Raw genomic sequence first — 1,008 nt, forward strand, 5'->3', positions numbered from 1 at the left:
GCCCGACACGAGGCTCGGCAAGTGCTCACAGCGGCAAACACGATGCCGGCCACGCCCGCGGTGTTCAGCGTGAACGTCGAGTCCTCGCTGGCTGAATCGAACATGAGATGGTAGCACACTCCCGATGTCGTCGGCGTCAGGGTCAGCGCCGCGTCCGGGGAGACGTCTGTGCAATTGCCTTCGATCAGGACCGCAGCATCGCCCTCGAGCGATTCCATCGTCGCCGCCGTCGGCGTGTGGGTCGCGATCATCACGAGCTTCATCGTCGGGTCGGCGTATTTGCCGTTGACCTTCTGCGCCAGCCAGGGGCAGGGCCCAGGCAGCGAGGCAGGTGTGCGTCGTGTCGGCGCTGGTATCGAAGACGCCGATCCACTCGAAAGGCTGTGTCCAGGGCGTCGGCGGCGGCGGGGCGGCGGCGACGTTGCACCGACCGACGCCCGCGCCTTGCTTGCCCGAACGAAGATGAGTCCTTGTCGTTCAGGCCGCACCGCGGTCATGCGCGCAGCCGGGAGAGCGCTCAATCGCCGAACTCGGCGAGCGCCTCCATCGTTTCCGCTTCATACGCCTCCTGCCAGTAATTGAGCGCGTGGGTGTCGGCCGCCCTGACGCTGCACATCCACATTACCCAACCACCAATCTTACTCGCCGCCACCAGTCGAGACGCGCAAGCAAACGCCGCGACCGTATTCGTCAGCGGTCGGTAAGCACCCCGTCGGCAGCGCCGCCACCTCGCGCAGCAGCGGGCGGTACATACCCGCCTAACACAGCGGAACAGGTCTCGCGTGTAAGACTACTCGAGTGTAGCAGCCATGCGGCGCGGCAAGTACACATCCGACTGCTCCGGCGAGGCCTTCACGCTGCTGCCGCTCCTCTTCCTCAACAACATGCTCGGCTACGCAGACAGGACAAACCTCTCGGTGGCTGTCATCGCGATGAGCCGCGAGCTCGGCTGGGGCGAGGCGAGCACCGGCACGCTCCTCGCGTCATTCTTCTGCGGATATGTCCTCA

General features: G+C 65.4%; 1 protein-coding gene across 1 annotated transcript; it reads right to left on the reverse strand.

Annotated features, from left to right (window-relative positions):
• Nucleotides 1-9: 9 nt before the first annotated feature.
• On the reverse strand, nt 10-497 carry EMIHUDRAFT_260673 (hypothetical protein; the record flags this gene model as incomplete). The annotated part of the gene is made up of 2 exons (XM_005791083.1): nt 10-293; nt 489-497. Coding segments are annotated over 2 exons (293 nt in total), but the record flags the coding sequence as incomplete, so codon positions are not given.
• Nucleotides 498-1,008: the final 511 nt, after the last annotated feature.

This window comes from Emiliania huxleyi (assembly GCF_000372725.1).
Source record: "Emiliania huxleyi CCMP1516 unplaced genomic scaffold EMIHUscaffold_11539, whole genome shotgun sequence".
In the NCBI taxonomy this organism is placed as follows: domain Eukaryota; phylum Haptophyta; order Isochrysidales; family Noelaerhabdaceae; genus Emiliania; species Emiliania huxleyi.